The sequence below is a fragment of the Prionailurus bengalensis genome, chromosome B1 (genome assembly GCF_016509475.1).
Source record: "Prionailurus bengalensis isolate Pbe53 chromosome B1, Fcat_Pben_1.1_paternal_pri, whole genome shotgun sequence".
Lineage (NCBI taxonomy): Eukaryota > Metazoa > Chordata > Mammalia > Carnivora > Felidae > Prionailurus > Prionailurus bengalensis.
Genome location: NC_057344.1, coordinates 79,348,068 through 79,375,262, shown reverse-complemented (window position 1 = coordinate 79,375,262; position 27,195 = coordinate 79,348,068). Strand labels below are relative to the sequence as shown.

The window sequence follows — 27,195 nt, the reverse complement described above, 5'->3', positions numbered from 1 at the left end:
TAGTACACTGGGTTGGCAGCTGCCTTATCCCCCAAGAGAGGTAGCGGGGAAGAAGGGTGGATCAAAAGAAACTGCACAGTCCTGCTTCATTAGGACAACGGGTGAGATTGGAACATGCGTGAAAAGGTTTCACTTAACTCACATTTTTAAGATTGCTTCACATTAAAAGGTTAAACTTTACATTATCCTTTTTGAATCTGATAAAATTGCTCACATTTCCTACTGCCCAAATTGAAACTAAAAGCAAGGCTTCAAAATAAATTATAAAAGAAAAAGAAAGATTACAATGTAGGTCACTGCAACTCAACACTTAATAAAAGTTAAGGATTTAATCTCTGAGCCAGAAATGGTTAAGTTATAACTCGAATCTGAAGAAAAGAGTATTTTTCATAAATATTATTTCCTACTCTTCCCATTTTTGACTCACTACTTGCAATGACCTCGAGATTCAAAATATGCTTTCTCTCTAGTAAAATGTTTTACCAAAACTCACAAAACCTATGCCTCATACACAGAAACCAACAACAAACTATGTGAATTCTATATTCGGTACTGTGCCAAACCTCACTTACAGATTACAGACACAATTAAAAAAGCAGGGTGCTGCTGCTGCCATTAATAGATAATCTGGGCTATTTTAAAAATGCCAATCTACAGGGGCTCCTGGGTGGCTCAGTCAGTTAAGTGTCTGGCTTTGGCTCAGGTCATGATCTCACAGTTTGTGGGTTCAAGCCCCGCGTCGGGCTCTGTGCTGACAACTCAAGAGCATGAAGCCTGTTTCAGATTCTGTGTCTCCCTCTCTCTCTGCCCCTCCCCACCCCTCATGCTCTGTCTCTCTCAAAAACAAACAAACATTAAAAAAATAATAAAAAAATAAATAAAAATGCCAATCTACAAATAGTGGACCTATGTCATACAGCAGAGTGACACCGGGTACAGGCTTTGGTGCCAGGGACAGAGATTTGAGTTCTGGCTCTGCCATCCCCTGGCCCTGTGGCCTTAAGCCACTCCTTTAACCTCTCTGTGCCTCCATGAACTCACTTCCAAAATGGACAGATTAAAAGTATGTATCACATATGTTATGTGAGGTTTAAAAAGGATGACACATATTAAAGTCTTAGCAAAATGCTGAGAACACAGAAGCCTTCAAAAATGCCAGTTAATCATTCATTCAATTAATTCAATAAATGGTTACTGAACACCTACTTTGTGCCAGGCACTGTTCTAGTTACTGGGGAAAAAGCAATGAACAAAATAGACAAAAATTCTTCCCCTGATGGAATTTACATTCTAGCAGAAAATATCTCACAACTGAATAGTGCTTATAATTATTTATTATTATAGCTAAACCAGTGGGTTTTAATGCCACCCAGGGTACATTTAGTGAAGTCTGGAAACATTTTTGGTTATCACAACTTGGGGAGAAGAGGTTGCTATCAGCATTTGGTAGGTACAGACCAGGGATGCCGATATACCAATGCATAGGATGGTTCCTTATTATGAACTACCTGGCCCAAAATGTCAACAGTGCAGAGGCTGAGAAACCCTGTTTTATTTATTTATTTTTTCAATATATGAAGTTTATTGTCAAATTGGTTTCCATACAACACCCAGTGCTCATCCCAAAAGGTGCCCTCCTCAATACCCATCACTCACCCTCCTCTCCCTCCCACCCCCCATCAACCCTCAGTTTGTTCTCAGTTTTTAAGAGTCTCTTATGCTTTGGCTGTCTCCCACTCTAACCTCTTTTTTTTTTTTCCTTCCCCTCCCCCATGGGGAGAAACCCTGTTTTAAAGGAAACTGGGCTCAGTTCATTCTTAACAATACACTATGAGGTAGGGAATTATAGATATGGTTATTTTGTAGTAACTAATAGTACTTATATTTTATAGAATGGGTTATATAATATTTATAGTAATATTTACATAGTAAAGTTTTACAATATTTGTAAATATTTGTAAGTTATATAAAATTTACATATAGACACTTTAAAAGATACTTCAGTTGTGTGTATGTATATTTAGATTCAGATGTTGGATTTTACAAAATTGATTCAGAGTTTATTTTATAACCAATGGCTGTACCCTTGTGCCATCTAGATTTTAAATGATTCATTTCTCCTGATTCTCACTCACACGCTTAAGAAGGTGATCTTTTGTGCCACATTTGCACTGATTCAGATAACAGAAAAAGGGAACAGTGTGGTTACTAGAAACATCAGACCACAAGTCTAGAGATATAAGACCATTTTACTGGCTGTGACATGTCTGGGCAAGTCACTTAGCCTCTCTGGGCACCTGAGGTTCACCATCACCAAAACATGGGGCAATAATATCATTCGGATCATGTGTGAAGGCGCTATGGAAATCACAATGAGCATTACCTCCACCCACTGAACATGCACTGAGTGCTTTCTCTTCTTTGCACACTGACTCATTCAATCTTCATCACAGTCTATGAGGCAGACATGCTGATCACTACAAGTTGAAGATAAGGAAACATGGGCACAGAAAAGGTGGTAGCTCCCTTGAGGTTACACGGTCAAGAAGTAGCTGGATTCCCACCCAGGCATTCTGGCTCCAGAGCCCATCCTCTTAACCAGCAAGAGCCTCTCTGACTGAGCTACTGTGTCACATATTCAGGCCACAGTCTGACATGAGCAGTCTCAGCTGGCCACAGTCCATACTCCTCTGGATTTCTAAAAGTCTCTCTGCTCTCCATCCTGCCATTTTACTCACCAGTCCCGACTAGCAGCCTATTGGTTCATTTATCAAAGCAAAGAAGGATGAAGTCTCATTTGATTTCTTTTTCAAATTACTTTATTTCTTTTAATTAGGCAACATGTGTACATAACACATGCATTAAACAGAATACAAAATTCAAAGCCATGGAAGAGAATACAATGACAGTAATTCTGCTTCCTATCTTTGTCTCTCAGCTACCCAATCCTTTTTACTGAGACAACATGACCAGTTTCTTGTTTCTTGTATACTATTCCAGAAATGTTCAATACAATATATATTCTTTTTCTGAAACGGATATACCACTAGTAGTAGACAAAACATCTATTTTGCAACCTGATTTTTTTCACTAAACAATATTTTGGAGATCAATCCATATAGAGCTTCCTTTATTCTTATTAATGTCTGAAGAGTATCTGTAATTTATTTAATCAATCTTGACCACATGAATAATGTATTTCTGATGGTCAACAATGTTATAATGACTATTTTATGAATTTATCATGTCTTAATTGCAAAAATATACTTAGGATAAATTCCTAAAAGTGGAGTTATTGAGTCAAATGTTTACCATTTTACTGAAATAGCGAAATTCCTCTCCATAGGGGCTGTATCACCTTATTTCCACCTCAAATGCATAAGATCACCACTGAATTTTACTTTATTTCTATATCATCAAACAATATATCATAAACATGTTTTATTTTTGACATTTGTAAAAAATATCTTAAATTGCGTTTCTCTTATTATGGTTAGACTGAGACTCTTTTCATGTGTTTCAAGTACTGATTGTATTTCTTTTGTCTATAAGTGTTCTGTTCATATTCTTGTTCTGTTCAATCTCATTTTTTTATAGGAACTTTCTTTTTCTTATGAAATTGTAGGAGCTTTTTATGAAGAAATAAACCCTTTGTCTATAAGTCTCAAGTACTTTTTCCCAGCTTCTTATTTATTATTTTCCTTTGAAGCAGTATTTGATTTGTAAATAGTGTTGATTTCCTCAATTCTTTTCTTTAATAGCTTCTGAGTTTTATACTTAGAAAGGTCTTCTCCACTTGAAGAGTATTAAAGAAATATCCATGTTTTCCTTTCGTACTTCTATGGTTATATTTCCAAGTTTAAAACTTTGAAAGACTACAATTTATTTGGGTGGAGATTATGAGTTTGGATTCAACTTTCTTGTTTCCCAGATTGCTTCCCAGTTGTCACAATAATTTCTGTTGAATAACTTATCCTTTTACCACTGATCTGGAATGCCAAATTTACTATATACAAAAATCTCATGTTAATTTTTTTCTTGACTTTCTGTTGATCTTACAATCAGTAAACAAACAGACCATTTTAATGACTATATCATATGCTTTATTATTTGGTAGAGCTAGTTGCCCTTACTATTTGTCTTTTTCAGAATTTTGTTGCTTGTTGTTTAAGAACTTAGAATCACCAATTGGTAATTTAGTTAGGACTGTGTTACATGTATAAATTAATTCAGGGAAAACTGATACCTTTAGCACACTGGACCTTCCCATTCATGGACACTGTATACTTTTTGTGTTTGGTTCAAGTCTTTTACCATCCCCACCACCCATCCTACCCCCCTTTTGGCAGGTTCATGTGATATTTCAACGTTTTTTTTGTTTTTGTTTCTTGTTTAAATACAGGTCTTCCTTTATTACATTTATTCTTAGAGTTAGAAATATATTCATATCTGATTAGTGTTATCACATACAGGGCTTATTTCTAAACAGACATTGTAATAAAAACTGTTAGTTATGGTTTTATATAAAAAGTCATTCATTTTTGTGTTGGTTTTGGTTATGTTCCCAGTTTTTGAAACCTTTGCAAACTCAGGGTTGAAAACTTCACTAGGACTACAGCCACATAACATACTTTTTTTTAACTGCTGCTAAGAAAGAAATACTAAAATGTTTTAGCATGAGTATAGAACTTGTTAAGATTTTTAGAAATCTTTGCTCCATGTTAGCTTCATCTTAAATTTTGGGAGTATACAGAGCTTCCATCTTAACAATTTTTATTTAATTAAAAACACAAGACTTACCTCCTAAATTCATTCCAGCTTGAAGACATTTCTGAAGTCTGCAGGCAGGACAATTCTTTCGTCGAATCTTATCAATGATACAGTCATTTCTTCCAGCACATAAATAGTTGTGTTGCCCTGAATAAAAAAAAAATTGTTAAAATAAAGACTACTACACTAATATAAAGTACTAATATGTATAATCAGAATATGAAACTTCATCTTTCCTGCCTTGAAATTTCTTTTAAAAAATAGATGAGAAATATGATTTACAGATAATACAGACATAGGAATGCTCACTTTAACCTAACACAGACATAACAGAGTCACTTTAAAATAACATAACATAATAGACTTTACATTACAGATAAGATTAATACTACATTTATTTCCAACTCTCATATACGTACAGCCACGTTCCCTCTCTCTGAAATTTTTGATAGCTACACAAGCCCTTACAGGCAATGGTGCAACTTTCATTCAGATATCACAGCAGCAGCAAAGTGAATTATTCGAAGGCCCTCTTGCAGTTGTTTAAGCTATGCCTGCCCACCATTTACACGTGTGATTTCAGTGGGAAGACTTTTAAATTATACAACTGCAAATGTTTAACTATTTCATACTGTGGACCAAACTGTAACTTCAAACATTTGGATGTGGGAATATGCTTAGCGAGAGGCATCTGCTGGCAAAATGTAAAACTGTAGCCTAGTTCTATTATTCATTTATTAATTTCAAAAATAAGTACCAGGCACTATTAGAAACACTGAGGAGAGGGGTGCCTGGCTGGCTCAGTCAGAAGATCATGCAACTCTTGAGTTTGTGAGTTTGAGTCCCATCTTGGGTGTAGAGATTACTTAAATAAATAAACTTAAAAACAAACAAACAAACACTGAGGATATAGCAATGAGAAAGGCAGTCAGAAGTCCCTGCTATCATTAACTTTCATTCAATTGGGAGGAGAGAGTCAACAGACAAGGTAATTGGGTAAAATACACAAATGTTGGACAGTTAAGTGCTAGGGGGACATGAAGAGAAGGGGCAAATAACATGGTGGAGATGTGGGAGGATGTGGGAGGATATTGATATTTTAAAAAGAGTAGGGAAGACCTCACTCAATGATGCTTTAAATAAAAGTCTGAAGGAAATAAAGGCGCTGTGTGGACATCTTGGGGAGAAAATACACTAGGCAGAGGGAAAAGCGAATGAGGGAAGGGTAGGGTTGGGGAGGATACTTGGCATGTTTAAGGTACAGCCAAGTGTGAAAGAGTAGAAAGCATGAGTAGAAAGTAAGAGGTAAGGAAAAAGAGCTAATGGGAGTCAGATCATATGAGGCCATAGTAAAGATCATATTTAAGACTTGGACTTTTTTACTCTGAGTGTAACAGAAAGGTTCGAGCAGAGAAATGACTTGATGTGATTTACACTTAGCAGGATCACTCTGGCAGCTATGCTGACAACTGACTCAACAGATGCAGGGAGATCCGGGGTAGGAGGCTATCACCACAATCCAGAGGAGAGATGATGGTGGTTCTGGTCAGTGTGGTAGCAGTGACAGTGGTGAGAAGTGGTCAGAATCTAGATGCATCTTAGAGGCAGAACTGTTAGCATCTGCTCATAGGCCAGAGAGAAACAGGAGTTAGAGACATTAAGATTCTTGGACTGAACCCTTAGGAAAAATGGAACTGCCATTTAAGGGCATGTGGGTTATGTGAAACTTCCCCAGTTCAGTTTTGGATGTGTTAAGTTTGAGATGCCTGAGAGGGATCTAAGTGGATATGTCAAGTTGGCAGTTAGATGCACAGGTCTGTGTCAGGGAGAGGTCTGGGCTGGAGATGTAGTCAGCTTGTGGTCATTATTTTAAGCCATGAGACTGGATGAGATCATACAGAGAGTGAGCACAGACTGAAAAGTGAAGAGGTCCGAGGACTGAGTCATGGGTCATTGAAAACATGCAGATAAAGGAAAGAAGGGGTTTCACTGATTACTGTAAAGCAGTGAACAAGCTCTAAAGCACTCCCTTCAGACTAGGACTCTCCTGCTCCCTTGGTTGAGACTAAGTAAATTACAGTAAATACTCAATAAAAATAGTATGTGTTGCTTAATGTAATTAAAATAATTTAATCTAGAGCACATTCTCGGTAACATTATGGTAAATCTTAGTAATAATAACAATAAACAGTACTAGAATAGGGAAATCTATCAAAGTAAAGAAATGGAAATCTACCATTATAATAATCTAATGGCTTTTTTAAAAAATGAAGACTCTTAGGGAGTGTAAGTAGGTATAGATAATTACACAAAGGCAATCAATACCCATTGGTAAAGACAATACCTGATTCATATAACATTTTGTGATGCCATACATTATTAGGTAACTGGTTACCACTTTTAAAATAAAAGTTTAAGGCCCTATTATAGCACTATTTTATTTAAGCCCTATAACAACCCTATGGTACAGAAGGAAATTATTATTATTGCTATTTACTCAAAATAAAAAATTCATGCTAGCGCTGGTAAAGTGGCTTCCCCAAATGGTGAAATTGGAAGAATTCAGGAAAGCTGACAGTATCCGTGTGCCTTAAGGCCAGAAGCCTTTTTTAAACATCAACTTGCAATATAATTTACTGGTGGTCCAACAGGATGCTAAAAGTACTCTTTGGAACCAATAAGCAAAGTAACATTATTTGAATGAGGAGTATTCTACTTTATCAGCCACTATTTTCACTGGAAACCAGCACCATGTAGTTGTGTTGCCTTTTGCATGGTGTGAACTTGAACACAAAACCACAGATTTTATCTGTAACTCCTATTGAACAAACTTTAAAGTCCAAAGAGAAAACTAAATGTAATTTTAATTGTTTTCTTCAATGTTTATTTATTTCAGAGAGAGAGATTGAGAGAGAGAGAGAGAGAGAGAGAGAACAAGAGCAACTGGGAGACAGAAGATCTGAAGCAGGTTCTAAGCTGTGAGCACAGAGCCCGATTGAAGGGCTCGAACTCATGAACCGTGAGATCATGACCTGAGCCAAAGTCAGTTGCTTAAATGATTGAGCCATCCAGGTGCCCCCTAATTGGTTTTAATTCAGCAAGTATTCATTGGGAACCCACTATGTGTGGAAGGCTGCCAAAATTTTGCATAAGGAGTTGGGGTAATCTAAGGTTCTTTCCGTTTCTGTGAATGTGCAATAAACTGTGACTAAGTCTCTGAGATTGTAGGCATACGAAAATGCATAAGAAATGACCACCACTGACTTACGTACACACTAGAAGACTTTGTTCTTTGGGTGTTCAAAAACAGAAACTTCCAAAAGCTGGGATATTTCTTTTTTTTTAAGTTTACTTATTTATTTTGAGAGAAATAGGGAGAGAGAGAGAAAGAGAGAGAGAAGGCATGCTGGAGGAAGGGGCAGAGAGAATCTCAAGCAGGCTCTGTGCTTAGCTGGGATATTTCTATAAGAATTCAAAAAAAGTGAACACACCTTAAAATACATGTTACATTAATAGCTGCAGGATAATTTCCTTCCTGCAGTAATATTTGAAATTGTGTATTTGGTTTCTACCAACCAGTGTGGTCACTGCCACCAATTCATCTTCCAAAAATAGGATGAGAGCAACGTAAGGGACTGCTGCAGGAATGTCTTAAGGGTTTTCAGATAATTCCCTGCCATTTATATTTTTAGTTGTGCAAACGTTAAAGATTTAAACTGTAGCTACACAAATATGTAATGTGTGTCCCATCCCTGAATCTATATTAAAACATAAAAGTAGTAACAACAACAACAACAACAACAAAACCCACAATGAAAACAACAGAATGCATCTAGAAGATTTACAAAACTTTTAATCATGTCCTATTTAAACACTGTGTTCTCCTAGTGTTAAGAGTGCTAATCCTCAGCAAGTCACGTCCCAGGCTCTTTCAGGTAAATGGTTTTCTACTATGATGCTATGATAGGGCAGACAACCAGAGTTCTGGGGACCAGACAGTGGAGGCTTTGGATGATAAGCTAAGGGACTCAAATTTTATTCGGCAGGTTATAGGATATCAATGAAGAATCTTGCTTACAATATGTCAAGTCCAGAGCTGTGTTTTAGAAACATTAATCTGAAGGTGATATACTAGATAGACAGAACGGAAGTAAGAGACACTATTAACAGTCCACTTGAAAGTTCTCAGACATGGCCTCAAAGCAAATTAGTAGCTGTACCTTTGTCAGACTATAAAGGAACAGGAATAATCCTGCAGTTAAGAAAAAAATCAAAGATTTCTCATTGAAATTACATGTCCATTATGGAGAATTCCAGTTCTGGTAGTGGCAGAAGAGCTTGAATCAGATGAACCTCCTACAAATAACACTTATAAACTGTCCACGAAAGGAGAGAAAGAAAGATTTAAAGGCAATGGGGAGCAACCAAAAGCAGGCAGAAACTGGAAGAAAATGGATTCTTGAAAAAAAAGAGTATCACCATAAATAATATTCACCTCTGAATGGCTTTTTCCTTGAGAGCCTGTGTTCTACTCAGTGCAGGGTAGATAGAAACTAAGCAAAATCCTCAATCTTAATGGCTTGAGAAGGCAGAGAACAGATTTGGGGACTGCCAGAGCAGCCAGAAGTTGAAGGAAGTCATTCTGGAAAGATGAGTGTCATGGAGGGGTGGGGGGGTAGAGGGAGAGAAAATGTACATATTAACTCTCCTCAAATTTTTGGCTGATCCCTAAACTGAACATGAAACTCCAAAGCGTCAAGGGGTGAAAGAATTTAAAGTTGAAAGGGCTGAGCAGATGATTTCAGCTTCTGCCCACCACAAAAAGTCTGAATCCCACTAAATCAGGACTCACTAAATAACTCAGGCTCTCCATTGAAATACCAGAAGGTCCCTGCCTTAGGAGGAAATACTGTATTCCAGGACTGAGGCATTTACCCTACAGTTAAAGGCACAACCAAAATAGACCTATCCTAAAAAAGTTTTTTTTTTCCTTTTGAGAGAGAGAGAAAAGAAGAAGAAGAAAAAAAAAAAAAAAAACCAGCAGGGAGGGGCAGGGAGAGAGCAGGACAGAAGATCTAAAGCAGACTTTGTGCTGACAGCAGAGAGCCCGATGCAGGGCTCAAAGTCAGATGCTCAAATAACTGAGCCACCCAGGCACATCATCCTAAAGAAGTTTAAAGCAAAGGCTCTACAAGTTTAAGGTGATGGGTAATTTAATTGACTACTAGAAGAAAACTCAATACTCTTCAGAGAAATATAACAGGATCTGGATTTTCCAGAAAGTCTAGAATACAATATTTAAAAACAGAAAAATATGAACCAAAGTCAATAGAAAAATTAGTCCATAGAAACAGACCCAGAGGTTGGAATTAACAAATAAGGATTTAAAAACTGATATGTCAGATTGTATAAGAAAATGTCATTAACAGGAGTTAAGAATTGTGGACTATCAGAAGAGGTTAGGAAACTATAAAACAAATAAAAACAAATGGATATTCAAGAACTTAAAAATACAGTATATAAAATAAAATATTTATTGGTTAAAATTAATAACATATTGGGCATTAAACAAATTGGATTATTAAAATTAAAATAAATCATCCCAACTAAAGCATAAAGAGAAAAGATTAAAGGATAAATGAACAAGGCACCAATACCTTGTAGGACAGCATTAAGCAATTTAATATGTGTGCAGTTGGAGTCCCAGAGAAAATGGGTCAGAAAACTATATGAAAATTTACAAATCTAGAAAGCTTAGCAAATGCCCCCTTTAAAACATAAATACAAACAAAAGCACTATGGCACAATACAGTTAGGTTGCTGAAAAACAAATATAAAAATAATTATAAGCAGCCAGAGCCAAAACAAATTACATTACATAAAAAGAAACAAGGAAAAGAGTAATACATGATTTTGTATCAAAGCAATTGAGGACACAAGACAACATCTCTTTAATGACCATCAACTCAGAATAACCAATGAAAACATTTCTCAAAATGAAGGTGAAATAAAGACATTGTTGTATAAATTAAAGCTAAGGGAGTTTGTTGCTAGTAGGATTACATTATAAGATATGAAAAAAAAAAAGTTCTTTTTGCTGAAAGAAAATGATACCAGATAGAAATTGGGATGCATCAAAAAGAAAAACAAGAACTGGAAATTATGGATGATAAAATGTAAAAGAAATTTTCTTTCTAAAAATTCTTTAAAAGTCAAATGATTGTTTAAAGAAAAAATAATAAAAACGTATTATGGGATTTATAAAATATGTATGAGAGAAATACCTGAGAACATAGCACAAATAAGGAGGGATATAAATGAAATTCTACTGCTGTTAAGTTTCTTACATTATCCTTAAAATGGTATACCTGAAATTGATTCAAGGTAGACAATGATAAATTAAGAGTACATCCTGTAATTCCTGGGTAAGCAACATTAACATCACATAAGAACTTATCAGAAATTTAAATTTAAATTCACAGGCCCACTTCAGACTTACTAACTCAGAAACTCTGGAACAGAACCTAGAAATCTGTGTTTTATATAACACTTCAGGTGATTCTAATTCATATTAATGTCTGCAAGACTGCCATGAAGCAGTCACTAGAATAACAACACTAAGAAGTATGGCTCAAAAGATGGCAGAGATATATAATGGCATACTATAAAGTATTTAACCCAAAAAGTAAAGGAAAAACAAAGGAACAAATAACAAAGGGAACAAAAAGGAAACAAACACCAAGATAACAGATATAAATCTAATATAGCAAATAATTACATTAAATGTAAATGGTCTATACACTTTGATTAGAAGTCAAAGATGGTGGACTGGATTAAAAGAAGACTGAGGTATGTGTTAAGATGCATTTTCAATATATAGGCACAGGAAGTTTGAAGGTTAAAAGATGAGAAAATACATGCAATGTAAAATGTTAACATAAGAAAGCTGATGTAGCTATATTAAAATCAAACAAAGTAGACTTTAAGACAAAGAGTATCAACAAAGAAACAAAGTCATTTCATGATGATTAAATGGACAGATAACAATCCTAAATATAAAATGCACCTAAGAGCAGAGTTGCAAAATAAATCAAGCAAAAATTGACATAACTAAAAAAGGAGAAAAGATAAATCCCAAATCACAGTTGGAGATTTAAGAACCCATCTCTCAGTAACAATTTCTCAGAACCACTATCTAGAGAAACAGTAAAAATATAGAAGATTTGAACAATATTATCAAACACCTGACCTGATTAACATTTAGTCACACAATTACACAGAACATGTGTCCTTTTCAAGTGCTCATAGAACATTTGGTGAGATTGAGCATATCCTGAGCTATGAAACAGTGTCAACTTCTAAAAGGATTAAAATCACGCATAGTATGTTTTCTGACCACAAAGGAAGTAAACACCCATCTAAATAATTTATGGGACAAAAAAAAGGGATCAAAATGGAAATTACTGAGTATTTCAAACTGAATGATAATGAAAATTCAACATATCAAAATTTGCTGGATACAGCTATAGTACTTACAAAAGAATTTTTAGCTTTATATCCTTATATTAGAAAAAAATATTTAAAATTGATGATCTAGAATTCTACCTTAAGATGCTAGAATAAAAACTAAACCCAAAGCAAAATAGAATGAATGCAATATAGTAATCAATGGCAAGGACAAGCAATAGAAAAAAAATCAACAAAGACAAAAGTTGGTTTTATTTTAAAGAACTATTTTTCTGGATCTTTAAATCATATCCCGTTTACTTTAAGCTTCTATTTCCCTCCATGTTATGGAAATGTACCTTTTTTTGTAAAGATATTAATGAATTAGTCAAGAGCAGATAGGCTGGATATTCTGTTCCATGTCTTCTCACTTTGGGCCCCATGTCTTCTCACTTTGGGAGGAGTCATCATAGTGAATATTGTGAGTCTTATGCTATAGAGGATGTAGAATATGACTTAGGAAATATAATGCTCCAGCCCAGAAAGGGCAACTCACTATTCATTGCTCAGATTTAGTACAATGATAGCACTCAACCACAAAGGAGGCATGAAATGGAATCCTACCTTGTGCCCAGAAGGCAAAGAGATGGAAACAGATGGGGAACATCACTGAGGACTACCTCCATGAAGGGGAAACCAGAACATAAAATTCAGCCTCTGTATTAGTTCTTCTCTGAAGTGTTAGATTCACATTATTTTTTATGGGACAAATTAACTTTAATAATGTTGAGGGCCCTTTCCACAAATAGCTGAACTTTTCAAAATGTTAATGAGAAGATACTAGTGTGTACTACATTTCCTTTTAGAAGAAAATAAGCATCTATGGACTATTTTAATAAATAATGTATTCCAGTGACCACCCCCAAGTCCAAACACCCACAGCCTATTTTATCAATGGTAGTATACTCATATGCACATGTACTCAAGAATTTGTACTGAAAAAAAAAAAAAAAGGAAATGAAATCAACTAAAACTTACATGGGAAGTGCAAATGTCCTACCATTTTCAAATAGATTACTTTTCCTCATAAAAATTTTGAGAACGTTCCACCTGGCTAGTTGGTAGCAAGCACTATAACGGATTCTCCGAAGAAAAGAAGGTACGTTTCCACAACATGGAGGGAAATAGAAGGTTCAGGTAAATGGGACAGGATTTGAAGATTCAGAAAAATAGTTCTTTAAAATAAAACTTTTGTACAAAATTTCTGAGCATCCATCTATGGCATTCTACTAGGCTCTGTGAAGAAATAGCCTACCAGCTAATGGAGAAAGTAGAGATACAGCACAAACAGCATACTACCTGGCCCATCGTTGCTACTGAATAAAAGGATCAATGAACGAATGCAATCATTCTGATAAACTAAGTCATGTACAACATACAGAATGTACACGTTCATATAGTGTGTTATATATGCAGACAAACCCACAGTAATGAATGTTCACAGAAGGCCTTATTGGCTCCTAGGTAATTGGCTTACAAAAGACAGATGCATATAAATCTTTTCTGCCTTATCTCCAGCATCATACCTTTCAGACTCTCCTACACACACACACACACACACACACACACACACACACCCCAATTGAGAAAAAGAGCTCTGAGGATTTCCAAGGAAGCAGCAGAGACTTCTGTGAAAGGCAAAACTTAAACCAGGGTCAGAATCCCACAGGGGATGAGTGTGCCTTCTTGGTGTCCTAGGTCCTAAGTGATTCTCCCCCCAGGAGACCCCCTTTATGCGCCACTGAAATTCCTTAGGTTGCCTGTAACTGTAGCCATTACAGAGCCATCTGCATCTGAAAGCATCTTGTTTTAAGAATGAAAATCTGTTCAGTAGGGCTCAGGGAACTTTAGTCACTCATCCATCTGTGTGTACTAGTTCAACGTACCTCCTGCCTGAGGAAGTGGCAGCTTTTTGGAGAAAAGGCAGTAATTCTAGCAAACAGAAAGCTGCCAAGGTTACAGCAAATCTGAAGGGGGTACCAGGAAGTTTAGTTAGTACATATGTAATATAAATTCACGGGTTTACAGAGTAACCAGAAATACAAAAATCAAAGGGAAAATGCCTATGGACTTTAAAAAACAAAGTTTGAGTTCAAAAATTAAAAAAATCAAAAGTGTCATTTTCCCCTGTTGTTTTCAACTATGGTATTGCTTTTAACTATAGAATAATTCAGTAAGTGCCTAAAACTTAATGTCATTATTTTAAAAGTTACTGAACTCAAAAAAAATTGTCATGTAAAATTTTCAATTACTTTGAAATCAAAAACCAAGTTTTTGTTGTACTTGGGCTGGTCCCAAATGAGAAAATACAGATTGGGTGACATATGGGTCTTGCCTTAAAGCATCAATAATGCTAGAAAGGAAAGAGTGGAAACATGGAAGGCGGGGCGGGGGAAGGAGACACAGTGGGAAGGGCACAGCTTTGTATCCAGACACACCTGGCTTCCAACCCTACCTCAGTCAATAGGGAACTGTGAGATTCTTGGCCACTTTGCTTAACCTGTTCCGAGCTTCAGTTTCCTGATCCATGATGTGAACACAGTAACACCTGCTTTGTAGGCTGTCAGATGGATTCAATTAATATACACAAAACAAGAAGCACAAAGCCAGGCCGAAGGTAAAAACCAAAAAACCAAAAAACCACAAATGGTGATAGTGATGTTACCCATCATTTTTTTGGTTAGCTTGGTCTTAAATAAATAAATAAATAAATAAATAAATAAATAAATAAATAAATAAATAAATAAATAATTTTGAAAATCCAAAAAACAAACACAGTCAACTCTTAATTAAATACATCAGCAAAGAACTTCCTGTGGGAAGAGAATATCACCACTGAATGAGGAAGACCTGCAGATGAACAGAGACCACTTGAGAAGAGACAAATACCATTCAGCTCTGATCTCATCTTCAAGCCTTGACTTTCTCAACAAACTGGCAAGGATGTGAGAGTGGTGAGCGATATCCTTAGGGTAAACACAGGACAAAATGCTGGGATTCTGGTCTGCAACTCAGCTAAGAATTCTAGACTGGGGCCCAAGACCTTAAGCATGGTAGAAGATTCTGGAAAGTTACAACCGCCTTGTACTGTTGCCCCTCACCTGCTTTATCTGTTTTCCAGTATCACTCAATATCAAAACTCTTAAAAGTAAGTAGGCACACATTTTAAAGGCAAAACATAGTCCATTCCCTCCTCGAACTTTCTAGAGGGTGGATGAGGCTAGGGAAACTTCATAAGGTAAATCATGTGGGATTCATGTGGTACGGCTTTTTTTTTTTTTAAGTTTATTTATTTTGAGAGACACAGAGACAGCATGAGTGGGGAAAGGGCAGAGAGAGAGGGAGAGAGAATCCCAAGCAGGCTCCACACTGTCAGCACAGAGCTTGATGTGGAACTCAAACTCACGAAACCATGAGATCGTGACCTGAGCTGAAACCAAGAGTCGGAAGCTTAACCAATGAGCCACCCAGGCGCCCCTGATGTGGTAGGACTTTAAAGAAGGAGGTGATTATACTGGGAAGAGAGAGATGAGGAAGGCTTTATGCAGAAAGCAAGCATCAGAGGTAAGACTTGAAGAATGCTGTGGAGTTGAAACACAGACGGGACAGTCATACAGGCATCCCAGGCAGAGGATGGGGGCAGGGAACTGCAGAGACACAGTTAAATATGCAGGAAGCAACTGGTCTGGTCAATTGAAGCCTAGAAAGACAGGGGTCCAGAGAAGGAACAAGCTGTATCTACACATTTTGGGGACTAGAGGACATCCAGGGATCTGTCAATGCTACGAGGGCTCCTGGGCCCTCTCTTTGGGTTTCAGACCCACGCATCCACCTAACTCAGAGGACATCCCGACCTGAACGTCTCTGACACTTCAAATCCTCCATATTCACAAACCAAACATAACGCACTTCCTATATTCCCCCACTGTGAAAGCTATAACTAGCTGTTGGAACTAGAAGCTTCAGGGTCACACTTGATTTACATCCCATCCACCTCCCTGCAAACCCTTGCAATCCTAAATATTCAATTGGCCACGAGGGCCTGACGATTCTCTCCCCTGAGTTTCTCCTGAATCCCATCTATGTCCACCAGTACCTTCTCTTCTGATTTCAAAGCTCTCTTGGTTAAATTTCTGAATTACAGAGTTTGAACCCTTGCTTACTGTGTGATCTGAGACAAGTTACGTAACTTTTCTGACCATCAGTTTCCTTCTGTGTTAAATAGGAATTATCAAAGTGCCTATGTCATGAATTATCTGGAAGACGAATACACTACATAAAGTCCTGAGAACAGCCACTAGCATCCAGCAAGGATCCGGTGAATGGTAACTGTTATCATGATATTATTGCTATTATCATATAGCACTGCATATTACTATTATTATAACTAGTCTATCCTGTCTCTACTATGTCTCCACTTCTAAATCAAATGATTCTTAAACTTTAATTTAAAAGCTGTCTAAAAGAAATTACTCTAACAGATCTCAGTATCTTAGAATATGAAGGGAAGAGTGACTCTGGTTGAAATAAACATAGGCCCCCCTGCCCAACTCCCCCCCCCCCCCCGCACCAGAGCTGCTCCCCATTTTGTATCTGTCAGTGATCCAGGAGGCACTCTACTCGCTAGAAAACCAGGGGTCCTCTGAGGACACAGTCACAGCCATGAGCCTCCATCATCCACAGAGCTGTGCAGTGATCCTTTGGAATCACAAATCTGATAATCTCATCCTTTTGACTGAAAGCCTTCTAGGGCCCTTCACTCCTTAAACTTTCAAGTCGAAACTCTTATGTATCTTATTCAAGTGACACTGAGCCACTGGGGAACAAAAAGGGGAGGCAGGGGTAGGCAGAGCTCAAAGATGTACTCAGCAAAACTTACTGCTATTTCAGGAAAAGTAAGCAAAGCTGGGACCAGAGGCATCCGATACCGTAAAACCGGACTGTTATTTTTACTGGTGTCTTAGTTATGGTGTTTTTACTCTCGTTTTATTGCTATTATCGGTATGAAAGACAATGTATCTGGTGGCTTATTTTAACAAAATGGAAACAATTCAGAAGACTGGTCACTGTATATTTGTATCTCTCTTCGCAGGTACAGGCACACAGGCTGGTCCCAAATTATATACCATCCTTTGCGAAATCCTAAAACTGCAGACAGGTAACACGGTGTGCAGCGAGTATCCCTAGCCTGTCTGATCCTGGCTGAGGTTCAGCCCTAGGCTGTGGCTGCACCTGTGGCACATCTTCCCGAATACCTCTCTGCTTTGACCTTAGGAAGGAGTCCTATTTATGCTTCTGGCTCAACTAATTTCATATTCAGTGGTGTCTGTGGACACACACATCTCCTTCAATTCCCAGCAATGTTCTGCTCCTCTAATTACATGTGAAAACAAATACACTATCTTCTCTTATCCTCTCTTATGGCCTGGGAGCTGGGCCATAAGCATGGCTGATATCAAGTAAAACACTAAAGTTCTCAGGTAAAACTAGATGTGGAAAGAATCAGGTTCTAGAAGCCCTTAGAACATCTTGAACACCTATAAACACCTTTATGAATGTTTGAAAAAGATACACAAAGAAGGAGGTAGGTGAATTCAATCTGATGAGCAGGTATTTCATGTGACGGGATTAAAGTGATTCTAGATCTAACAGAATGTCCCAAGTTCTACATTTTGAGAAACTGACTTATCATGACACTTGGGGAGCATAGCCCTTTACAAACGGGGGACTGGAGAAAGTAAGGACACACTGAACATGACCTCCTCCCCTGCCTCAGCACCCAGATCCCTTTTCACCACCCCCCAAAGATGCTGTGCCTGGCGTTCAGGTTGCGCCTTCCAGAGAGGAACACTCCCGTCCCTCCCCCATTGATATTTCCTTCCAGGGGGGACTGCTCTATAGACGTCACACTTCCGGCCGTCTCTTTCTCCTTTACTCACTCTGCCTTGGTCAGTAAGTCTGAGAAGAATAAATCTGACTTCTTTGCCTCAGCATCTTCCCCTTGGGGGAGAACTCACTCAGCGTGCAGCCTCCAGCCTTGAGGAAGCATATCCTGATCCAGCGTTTGCCTGTACCTGTCTCTAATTCTGTGTCTCAGGTAGCAGTCTTCCTTTTTTTGCTCTTAAGCCACATCTTTCAACTTATTTATCCCCCCCACCCCCCACCCCCCACCAGCTGATATTTTACCTACCATCAACTATTGCTTTATTTCTTAGTTTGTTCAGAATCCAGGTGGGGAAACATGGTGCTAGTTCACAGGGTTCTAAGAGATGAAGAGAAAATCCAACACCAGAGTCCCTGAGACTAAGATCTCAACAACAGGGATATGATACCACATGAGCTCCCTCTGTGTGAATCCTGTAACAAAGATCCTATCCTACGGCTCTTTCTCCATCTACTTCCATGGAATCTTGCTCCCTGATTCCTGACTCCCCAGACCTGCAACATGTTAAAAGGCAGGGAACCCAGAGCATACGGTCATGTGAGAACCCAAATGTCATGGTGCAAACCTCTTGATGACAGTCAAGTTTAGATCCTTTTCTGTTATTGTTTTTGTTTTCCTATTAAAAACAATCTGTCAGGGCACCTGGGTGGCGCAGTCGGTTAAGCGTCCGACTTCAGCCAGGTCACGATCTCGAGGTCCGTGAGTTCGAGCCCCGCGTCAGGCTCTGGGCTGATGGCTCAGAGCCTGGAGCCTGTTTCGGATTCTGTGTCTCCCTCTCTCTCTGCCCCTCCCCCGTTCATGCTCTGTCTCTCGCTGTCCCAAAAATAAATAAACGTTGAAAAAAAAAAACAAAAAACAAAAAACAAAAAACAACAACAACAAAAAAAACAATCTGTCAAAGAGATTTCACCAAAGAATCTTATTTTCCTTTAAAATTTTATTTTCACACTTACCATGTCATGTGAAATGCAGTTTTCTTTTTCACACCTTGAAACTACAAGAGAGTTTAAGAGCAGGCAGTAATAAAATAGTTTAATATTTATCACCATCTGAAAGATTCACTGCTCAATAATTTGTTATATGCCCAAAACCATTAACAAATCTGATGGTTTTGTTGTTGCTGTTATTAAAACCCGAGAACTCTCTGCTTTAGCAAAAAACCAAACTTTCTGAGTCCTCTTTATTTAACTACCCCTGATGGATACTCTAGACTATCCAGACTTTACGTACAATGTGGTTTTCCTTTTTCTGAAAGGAAAAAAAAAAAAAAAGGCATTCATTTTCAGAAAGGCAATTTCACCAAATCCCTCTTAGAATTAACTTTTTGCTTAAATTTCCTTCTCATTTTTAAAGGTCCATTTGTTATCCTGCTGGAGGATTTTTTTTTTTTTCTAAAGCAGTTGACAACTGCCCAGCAACAGCAGCCTGTGTTTGCAGTCACTATTTTGGGCTACATCACATGTCACTTACATAACCTTGTTTAACTGCTCTTGAACTGGTTTGAACAACCTGGGAAACAGATTAGGGCAGTCCCAGCAAATTCCCTCATTGCAGATTCTGATGGGCGATTTCCCATCCCCCGCCTCCCCTGGCCCCCTGTCTTATAATGTTGCACAGTGAATAAGATGGTGTCCGACAGGAACTGGTTATTCATTGTTAGAGCCAGCTAAAACGTTTGATAATTAACTTCCTCTGCTCAGTTTAAACCAGTCCGGTCTGCCCATAATAAACCAATGAACAATGATCCCCTGCTGCTGGCGTTTATGAGTGAGCCTGGATTAACATGCTTTAAAATGCCAGGGGGTTAAAAAAAAAAAACAAAAAAACAAAAAAAAACTCACTTGAGAAGTAAGTATAGGTTGCCTTTGCCACCTTTAAACACAAAGCTTTTGAAGTTATGTTTTGAGGATTCTAAGATTTTAATTTAGAAGTCAGATTGGACTTATTTTTTTCCCTGCGGTGTTTCAAGAGTTCTTCCCATGTGGGTAAGCACAAAATTCCCAGATAAACATTCTTCTTGGTGTGAAAGGTGTTAGTTTTTCATTAAAAAAATATAACTTCTAATTATTGTGACTTACATTTTAGGCACTCTGTATATTTTGGTGAAAGATAATCAAAGAAAATATATGACAAAAGCCAAGTGCAGTAAGTTTTTAACCTTGAGAAACATTTACTATGATGTGCAATAAGAGAAGACAAGTACGTTATTGACAAGAAACAGTTTTTTTTTCAGGAGGAGTGACTTATGTCCTACACACATTCAGTAGTAGGAATTTAGCATAGTTGTTACTTCACTATGTAAAAACATCTGTTATCTTGATAAACTTATAAGTTATTCAGGGCACTGGGCAGGGAATTAACATTTGTTGAATTCCTATTATGTGACAGGTGCTTTACCAATCATATAATTTAATCCTTAATTTAAAATCCTATGGGGTGAATCCTGTGAGATTGGTCATGTTTTCTCCATTTTGTCAACGAAGACACACAGGGAGGTTAAATCATGTGGCTCGCTTAGCTGGGGTTTCTACTTGGTGTTCTTGCATTACTCTCTCTATGGCTCCACACATATTAGAAGTATCCGTAAGATATTTGTACCTAGAGGGTAAAATGGGACAGAAAGAGAATCTCTGAACTGAGAAACATTTAGGCTACCAAATAAAGGATAAGTTTTAGGAGACTAAAACATTAACTGTTCTGACACTTGGGAAGGGAAAAGGCATGAGTTTAGGCGAATCTACAACTCTGAGCCTCAAATGATTATTTCATAGCATGGCAAACTTATATAGTACCTAATCAAACACTTCTTCCGGATTCAAATGTACCTGAAAACCCCAGACCTTGAAGCAAACAAATCCACAGTCTTTCAGAACTGAATCCGTGTGCTGGGTTCTTAATGATCAGATTTCATTCACTTTTGCCCAACCAGCAAATTCCCTAAGATCTTAAAAGTAGAAATGAGGCCTGGCAGAGAGAAGGGGTTTTGTTCAGCCACCCTAGCCTCAAACTATTTGTTAAGATTGGAAGGTCTCAACACAGCTCAGTGGGTCCTTATTTGCCATCTGAGGCATAGCCTGGTTTCTAAAGACCCTTATGGCTTGAAACCCAGATGAGAGCTGTCTTCGTAACAGAGAGCAATTGTATCCTAAACTTATATTGACAATCTAAATTTTTGCTAGAAAAGAAATTATGAAACTATTTAATATGAGGTTGTTTTGCTCATACACACACAATTAACTAAACTAATTTGGGTATATAATGATATAATGCATGCACATGGTAGAGAATTCAAGCAGCATTATGGGTCATATGGTGTAAAGGTTCTCTCTCTCTACACTATCCTCTGGCTACACCCAGCTCCCTTCCCCAGAGGCTACCACTGTTATCAATGTCTTTGTACCATTCCAAAGGTTTTCTAGGACACATGTTTTTTAAGCACAGTGAATATATCATTTGTTGAGTTAGGCACTATTAACTCAACATGTCTGTTTGTTATTTTACTAATTAACTCAACAAATAATTATTGGGTGGCTATTACATGCCAGTTATTATGATCAGCACAGGGGCCAAGAGATGAATAAGAGAAGATCTCTATCCTTGAGGGACTCATACATGGTCCAGTGTGGGAGACAGAGTGCTTAGCAAATCAAACCCCGGAACAAGAACAGCATGTGGGCAGAGTGCTATAGGAACATGGAACTGGTGACTGTTGTTTCAGAAGTCAGAAAAGGCTTCCTAGAAAAAATTATATTAGGCCAGATTCTTGAGGGATGTTTGTTGGATGGAAAGAAAGAGAAGTTTTCTAATTAGAGGAGAACACCATATTTAAAAAAAAAAAATGTTGTCGAAGAGTATCATATATAGGGATGGGTGAGCTTGGCGTGGCTAGAGCACAGGGAATGTATGTGGAGTCAGTACAAAATAAGACTGTAAAGATTTGCCATGCCATGCTGTGGAGTCTTGACAGGGATTTTTAGGCAATGGAGAAGCCAATCCAGGGGGTAGGTCAGTGGAAAATATCCAGAGTATAGTGAAGAGACTGGTTAAGCTCAGAATTTGTATGGCTCCTTAAGAGGGTGATTAGGAGATACAATTTCCAATTAGTCACCCTCCTCTCTGTTACTCCTCAGCCCCAAATGTATTTTTCTATATCTTAGTTGCTTCAACATCCACTCATCATCCAAGTGAGAACAGTTGAAGCCATGCTAAATTATTTATTTCTAGTCCTCCATGCAAATATTCCACACCTTTTATAATTCAAAGTTGTTGACCTCTGCCTCCTGTGTTCCATCATTGTCTCAAAGAAACAGATAATATGTGTGCTTCAGATAAAAATGGAAGCCTTTGGGTTACCTACTTACCTTGCCAAAGTAGAGGAGTATTTTCTTTTTTAGCATTCTAAATTGGGAAGTCCCCCTTTATCTAATTATTCCCCAAAGAAATGACTCACAATCTTAGGTTGTTTGAGCCAAACTTCTTGTGCTTATGAGAAAGAAGTGGTAAAGGACATAGATCTGCATACACCAGGACTTTGCATAGGATTATTTTACCACTTGGCGTTGAAGATCAGAATCAGATAAAGGAGAGTGGAGGAACTGTGGGAAACTGCCCTGAGAAATAAGACAACCTGTTGGCTGATAATGAGAAGGGCCGGGGGGCGGGGGATGAGAGACCAGCTCAGAAGTGTGTGGAACAGTCATGAGAATATGAGAATAATAGCATGAGATGGAGATGCAGAGGACTAACGTTTGGTAAGGAACTACTATGCTCTAAGCTACTAGTCTGGGAAAGTTATATTATAATCATATTCAATACTTATAACCTTTTTGATAGGTAATATTATCCTCACATTCGGGACAAGGAAATAAGTTAAGCAGCTGTCCATGGTGCTTCTCATGGCCAGTGGTGATGTCAGGATTTGAATCCAGATCGGACAAAGCCCATGCTTGCTGGGTGAGTCACTCAGAAACAGTCCTGAAATCTTAAGAGGCACAACAGTAGCTCATTCTTGCCTTCTTTTTTTTTTTTTTTTAATTTTTTTTTTCAACGTTTATTTATTTTTTGGGGACAGAGAGAGACAGAGCATGAACGGGGGAGGGGCAGAGAGAGAGGGAGACACAGAATCAGAAACAGGCTCCAGACTCTGAGCCATCAGCCCAGAGCCCGACGCAGGGCTCGAACTCACGGAGTGCGAGATTGTGACCTGGCTGAAGTCGGACGCTCAACCGACTGCGCCACCCAGGCGCCCCTCATTCTTGCCTTCTAAGAAAGCTTTGTACTTACACATTTTAACCTTGTACATTTGATCATTTGACTACGTTGAGTGAAATCAAAGAATTTCCCATTTAGAAAACTGCTTAGTTCTTATTTACAGCTGAAACCCAGGATATGAAAAGTTCCTAACCATAGTTCCTAATGTAGTGATGGGCTTTGAGGTCAGACACATGTGGGTTATATCCAGACACTGTCACTTATCAGCTGTGTAATGCTGAGGAAGCCATTTAACCTTACATTTTCTCATCCATGAAGTTAGAGTAACCAAATGTATCTCATGGGGGATTATAAAGAGGAAATGCAATAGTAGGTTTAGCACCATGACTGGAACACAACTGGTGTTCCACAAACCTTCTCCTCCAAGGTCATATCCTTGAGATGGGAGATAGGGGAGTAGAGTACTGTTCCTGGAGCAGAATGCCCGGCTCCCACTTTGTTTCACCATGCCCTGTCTGTGAGGGCTGGTTTGTTTTCCTCACGAAGACTTCAGATCTCCACCTATAAAATGGGAAGAGTAACAGTACCTCTCCCTTAGGGCAGCCCTGTCCAGGGCAATGTTGACTTTGAGCAGGAAGGAACTAGTCCCTCTATTCTAAACCTGGGATCTCTGTGTGAAGTCTAATATAATCTCTAATTATATTTGTATTCTGGGTTCACTTTCTGCCAACTGGGCTTATGTCTTCATTCCCCTGTATCCCACTGTTCTGTTCTGTGGCTTGCATAGCACCCTCAATTCTTATAGAACAAAATTCCCAACACCCTGGCTCCCTCCAAAGTCCAGCTCCAAGACTGAGGTTCTGACGTTTGTTTCTCGAGAGCCCACCTGACTCCTCTTGCACCCAGAGGCTCTCATGATGCCTTGCCCAGACCACAGGGGCTTCTGCACTCTGCCTTCTGGACTGTATTTTCTTTTAGCATTAGTGTCCACACTGGTTTGTCCTGCACTGGTGAGCAGGTCCAGTTTCATACCCCAGGACTTTCTAGTTTGCCCCATTGTTACTTATTCACCAATGATCTATATTCTTTAATTCTTGTCACCATTTCTGTTATACAGAAGAGATAAGACAAAGAAATAAGCATCTAGCTTATTTGCAACTATATGGTGCTTTTTTTCCCTCTCTCAAAAAGCAAGAGCCTGTCATGAGGAATAGAAAAAACAATTGTGTTATTTGATCATTAAGAAAGTATGCAGATTTACAAACTGTTTGCCTAATGATCACTGTAGTCATTTTTAAATCACAGAGACACATTCACTTCAGTGGCCCAAGTCGCTGGAAAATGGCCAGCTGATTTTTAGCTCAGTTGGACAATCTAATTAGGCCTGGGATGCTCGCTCATAGCCCTTACCAGTCTGGGCCTTTCCCCACTCTTCCAAGTCTGCCATCTCCAAGACTCATCCAGCCACAGGTTTGGGGTGGATACTACTTTTGGCCAAAAGTTGACAGAACATTCCAGCCCTTCCTACCCCCTACTTCACATCTATGATGCTGGTCTCCTGAGTTGGCTCAGAGCTGCCCTGCTGCCTGATGTTCTCTCACTAGACAAGAGTTTCCCATGCCTTAATTTCCCTACTGGACCCTGGGTCCCAAGTCAGCAAGTTCTATGCTGTGTCCTCTTCTCCTCAGAGGGTCTGGGTAGGTCAGCTTCCAGATGGTAACCCTCTTTTGTTAATACGGAATGAAAGTAGGCAGGCAGAGGCCAGATTTGGTGTGACATCTGACTGGCTGAGTTTCTAATATCCTCTCGAGATGCAAGCCCAGTGCACTGGATCAAGGCAATTTGCTTCCCCACTTGCCAGGGTTCCTTATGCATAACCCCTAAGGAGAGAAAAAGACCTGGGATTTGAGGCAGGTTGGGCCTTGGTCTTGGTCCCCCATCGAAGCTGCTTTCCCAGGCACCTGTCTGATATTGCTGGTGCATCCTTAGCACTCCCTACGCTTTATCACTGTACTCTACCACATGGCTTAAGCTCCATGAACCATGGGCAAAACTCCAACATTCCAACTGTCTACGTGGGTTCTTACTCTTACGCCCTGTCTGTCCATCTGCTACATGGTCCCTGAAGCCTCATACCAACCATATGCCTGGACTGCGGCTGGGGAATGCTGTACCCATTTGACTCTTGACTTCATTCCTATTTGTCCTAAGATATGCTGTTGGTACAGTGCCATGTGGTGAGAATGAAGAAATCCGGAGACATAACAAATGCAAAGAAATCATAATGTGGTTTTTAAGCCTTTTCTATCCACAGTGCCAAAAAATGACTACTTTAGTAAGTTAAATAATCTCATATAGAAGTTCCTCAGCAATCTTTGTAAATCCCTAATTTGCTGGTCGTCCTGGTCAAGTGACAGCCTTTCTAAATCCCTCTTCTTCACTTTACAATGTAGACATGGAATTGGATGATCTGCACTGTGACTGTGGCTCTATCTCTGCTTCTATGGTTCTGAAAAGAGCAACGGTTGAGGTTGAAGGAAAGATACAAAGTCATCATTAGATAGAACAAGCAGCAAATAGGGCAATGTAGCCTTACCCTGTGGCCTATGTAAATACACAGTGTAATTGGCAAAGCCAAACTAAGAGCAAAGTGCTAAAGACAGGACAGGGAGCTGTAACCACTGTCCTTATCCCACACAAGAGTCTTAGAATTGCAAATTAGTTAAAAGAATTCAAAAGCAGCCACTATGGCCTTTGATGAGAAAGGCGACTAGTCAAAGATAACAGAACTTACTTTTTTGAAAATACTTCTAAAGAAAGTACTCCAGGAGATAAAAAGCAAACAAAAATCTTAAGATTGTGTATATATGTGTATAGATATCTATCCATCCATCCATTTTAAATAATTGTAACACTGCTGAAAGTTAGAAAGCCATCACATTACAATCTTGACGCTATGTTAAAAAAAATCTAGAACTTTTCACTTGGTATTCCAAGATTTAAAAAATGCAGAAATGGAAGATCTGCCCTCCTCCCTCATTTTCTGTGCTCACCCCTACAAGTTTTTAGGGAGGCTGCTTGTGTTTATGTATTTATCTTTATGCTGCAACTATAAAATTGATGAAACACGTTGGCAAAAAGTCTAGAAGTAATATTCTAAGTCAGAGAAAAATCAGAGATGATGATACTTGAGAAGCTGTGGCTTCCCTGGAAGAATATTAAGGAAAGAGTTACACTGTGGTTAACACCTCAGATCAAGTAACGTGGCATAATATGCCTATATGAAGCAGCATGGTGAACAAACAAAATACAGCTTGTAGACCAAAAATAGCCTAGCTTTTCCCAGCTCAGAATTCCATCTGTCAGAATAAGGTGGATGGCATTCATCAGATACCAGCAATGCGAATAGAGCCGGACTGATTTAATCCTCTGGGGGACTTAAGTTTTATTACCCATAAAAATAATCAACCACCAATTAATGGGATTTGTGTAAATTCTTATGTAATGGAGGCTTTGGACATTATCATCAGCCCATTCCTTCTCCCTTTCTAGAGACTAAGGTCTTGACTAAACCTCACCATTCTCTGCAAACTTAACTGACCTTGGACACATACATCTTCTCTCTGAAACATCCTCACACATTATTTGAACCTCAGGGATCTAGCTTACATTAGCTGAGAACTGTTATGAGCTGGGCCCCACAGTGCTGCGTTATTTTAATTAAGATTTGTAAGAATACCATACACTATTAAAATTATTCCCAT

The 27,195-nt window shown here is 38.5% G+C and overlaps 1 protein-coding gene across 1 annotated transcript in view; it reads right to left on the bottom strand.

Moving 5' to 3' along the window:
* NR3C2 (nuclear receptor subfamily 3 group C member 2) overlaps nt 1–27,195 on the bottom strand; it is a 354,747-nt gene that overhangs the window by 103,413 nt on the left and 224,139 nt on the right. Inside the window, exon 4 of the mRNA XM_043567788.1 lies at nt 4,801–4,917. Coding sequence (XP_043423723.1) covers nt 4,801–4,917 — 117 coding nt within the window. The remainder of the gene's footprint in view (nt 1–4,800; nt 4,918–27,195) is intronic.